This window comes from Thalia democratica, chromosome 6, assembly GCF_965202585.1.
Source record: "Thalia democratica chromosome 6, ktThaDemo2.hap1.1, whole genome shotgun sequence".
Classification (NCBI taxonomy): Eukaryota; Metazoa; Chordata; class Thaliacea; order Salpida; family Salpidae; genus Thalia; species Thalia democratica.
In genome coordinates this window covers 45,162,911-45,165,860 of record NC_139170.1, presented here as the reverse complement: position 1 = coordinate 45,165,860, position 2,950 = coordinate 45,162,911, and the positions used below count along the sequence as shown (strand labels likewise).

The following is a 2,950-nucleotide window of genomic DNA, read 5'->3' as shown; positions in this document are numbered from 1 at the left end:
CCCTCAGTCGGTAAGCGGTTCTCGGATTTGATCGGGTGGGAATTACGAGCGAGTGGGAATTGAACACGAGTTGGAACTGAGCGTCTCTCTGTCGGTTCAATGCATGTTGTTTTATAAAAATTTTATGTGGGAGTTGACAATTATCTAAAACAATTTTCGGACTTTGAAATTATGTTAATATTTCGAAGTTCAATTTTAATTAACTAAAACGTTTAGATATAGTAGTAGCTGGCATGAGTCTAGAACTTTTAAATGCACAGCTCCAAAACGTTTTAAAATCTCTCTTGAATTTGAACAGTTAACCAAAAATTCTTGAAAAAAATTATTAGAAACTTTCTAAACTAATAAAATAGGTGTAAGTACAGGTTAAAAAACATATAAAACTTATATATTATACACTACCGATAAATAAAAAAGTTTATTTAACAGGAATAAAAACAATTATCTTGAACATAAGTAGAAAATCAGAGCTCATAAAACTTTCTTAAACTGAGTACAAAGTCCTTTCAATAATCGAGTTGCACATCAATTAATTTTATCAATCAAAACACATAAACATGTTTAAAAGTAAAAACTAAGAGGAATAAAAAATCACGTTACTAAACTTAAGGGTTGCCAGAAAATAAGATTTGAGTAATTAATTAATTGTTGTTTATCTAAAAAAAATTAGAATTTAATTAAAATCAATTAAGGTCTTTTGTTCAACACAAATATATTTTCACAATTTTTTTCTCAGTGTAACACAATTGTAACAAAGTATACATTCATTTAAATAAACTAAAGTTATGTAAGTAGAAATATTTTGATTATTTATTAAACTTGTTTAGTTAATTAGTGCTCTAAAGTTATGTTTAATAGTGTTTATTTGTAATTTTAACTTCTTTTATATTTTGTTTTTTGCTTGATTAACTAATATCTGATGAAATTATAACGCTAAATAAGTTTAAAATTTTCTTTAATTTGTGACTATTGACGAAATTGTGACACTGATGAAAATTTGTTAAAATATATGTGTGTAAAATAAAAGACCTCGTTTGTTTTTAATCAAGTACAACAACAGACTAATGTTCAAAATAAGGATTTGCTCGAGAATTTTTTATAAACTAAGTTGGAAAGCTTAGTTAACTCAACATCGACGTTTGAACATAAAGTTTGCTTCACAATATTAACACTCAAACGTTTTCAAACAATTCTCTGCAAACGGGGCATGTGTTGTGGTTAGCGAGCCAGCCTTCAACGCACTGCTTACAAAACTCGTGTTTGCAGTCGAGTTGCATCATTTTCCTCCCAACTTCGATGTCATCTTTGCATACCGCGCATTGATTGCCTACCAACGAGTCATCAGCCTCGAAATGACGAAATTTATTGATTCTTTCGGCAGTCAAACCTTTGTGAAGCTTTCCTTTTACAACCGACAGTTGTTGTTGCAACAACTCGTGCTGCTCTTGCATGAACTTTTCTACCTGCTGAAGGTCTTTCTCTTCCTGAACAATCCTCGCCTTCTTTTCTTTCAAGCTCGACGCAGCTTTTTTGAGTGCTTTCTGATGTTGCGAAGCTTCTTTTAAGTTAGTTTTAACTTCGTCATTCTCTCCGCCCATTGCGCGCATCATCATCCAAAATCGCATTGCTTCTTCAATTTCTCCTTGCTTTTCGTCAAATTGTTTCAGGTTGCTATCAAGCGTTTTAAGATTTTTCTTGATATTTTCGCGGCTGTCTTTGGTCTGGCTGGAGTAAAGATCCTTCTCATTGTTTATCAATACTTCGAAATCGTCCAAATCACTAGTTTCAGTCAGCGCTTGCAGGGTGTATTGCCTTCCCTGGTAAAGACTTTGCAAAATCAACATTTTGTCTTCTAGAGGTATCTGTGGTGGTAAAATAATTTCTTAAAACTTTTTTTATTTTTCCATTTGTAAACTTAATCAAAATTTTTTTAAACTTTTTCAGATATTTTGGATCAAAGTCTGTCATAAACCTTATAAAACTTTGTTACTTATTTTTTACCAGAGTGACCAATGATTTTTGAGAAGTTTTTTCCAGGTTTTTGAAAGTACACCTTTTTGGGTCTATTTTTAGTTTAAAGTTAAGTTTTAGGTTAAAACTGTTTTAATTTAAATAGTATAACAACAATGAAGAGATATTGTAAAGCTACTTTAAATGTTTTCTAAAAAAATTGATGATAACAAATAGTTTTTATCTATATGATAGGTTATTGGTGTCAATTCAAAATTGTTTAAATTTCCATGTGTTTCAGTCTTTTTTTCACAAATTCCAGTTTTTCTAAGATATACAAACCTAAATTGTCAAGTTCCAGGTTTTCTAGATTTAGTGACTACCCTGTTTGTACCCATTACAGGTAACAGAGTCTAGAAAGCTTTTAAACCAAAGTACTCTATAAAAAAGTTTTTTAACAGTAAAAACAAAATTTATATACTTATTTTACAAAATAGATTTAAATTAACAAACCATTTGTGAAACAACAGATTCATCTTTAGTTTTACCAATATTGTCCATGCCTGCTTAACAGTTTTATTTTATTTTTTAAGCTGAAATTATTTAACTGATAAAAAACTATACAGATCAAAACGAGAAACAAAAAACGTTGTGCTAAAAAAATTTCAAGTTCAAATATTTTTCAATTTTCTAATACCATCCTTTTTCCTGATAACTAAAAGCAACGAAAAGTTATTTCAATTTTTATTACTAAATCAAGTAGCGAATAAGTTGCTAAAGAATAGTAATTTAAACTCATTTTTTTATATCATCATGTTAAAATAGTTTTTAAAACTTGTTAAAAAAGTAAAGAGATGAAAATAAATTAATAACAAAATTAGAGTTGAGTTACAGGGTTGCCAAAAGATAATTGGAAAATTTTCTCCAGGTTTAAAAAATTTTATCTAGGTTTTTAAAATTACACGTTTTTAGCTTTAAGTTAGTTTAAAGTAAAATAATT

The 2,950-nt window shown here is 29.1% G+C and overlaps 1 protein-coding gene across 1 annotated transcript; it reads right to left on the bottom strand.

The window, feature by feature from the left end:
- Nucleotides 1–584: 584 nt before the first annotated feature.
- LOC145838584 (uncharacterized) lies at nt 585–2,545 on the bottom strand. Its single transcript, XM_082946202.1, has 2 exons — nt 2,464–2,545; nt 585–1,862 (listed from the first exon to the last, which is right to left on the bottom strand). The coding sequence occupies exons 1-2, from the start codon at nt 2,509–2,511 to the stop codon at nt 1,173–1,175; spliced, it is 738 nt and encodes a 245-aa protein (XP_082802328.1). The 5' UTR covers nt 2,512–2,545; the 3' UTR covers nt 585–1,172.
- Nucleotides 2,546–2,950: the final 405 nt, after the last annotated feature.

Excerpts from the sequence above, each read along its gene's own strand:
- LOC145838584 (XM_082946202.1), bottom strand. The coding sequence starts at position 2,511 with ATGGACAATATTGGTAAAACTAAAGATGAATCTGTTGTTTCACAAATG. Across the intron at positions 1,863-2,463 it reads AATCTGTTGTTTCACAAATG|ATACCTCTAGAAGACAAAAT; the intron begins GTTTGTTAATTT and ends TTACCACCACAG.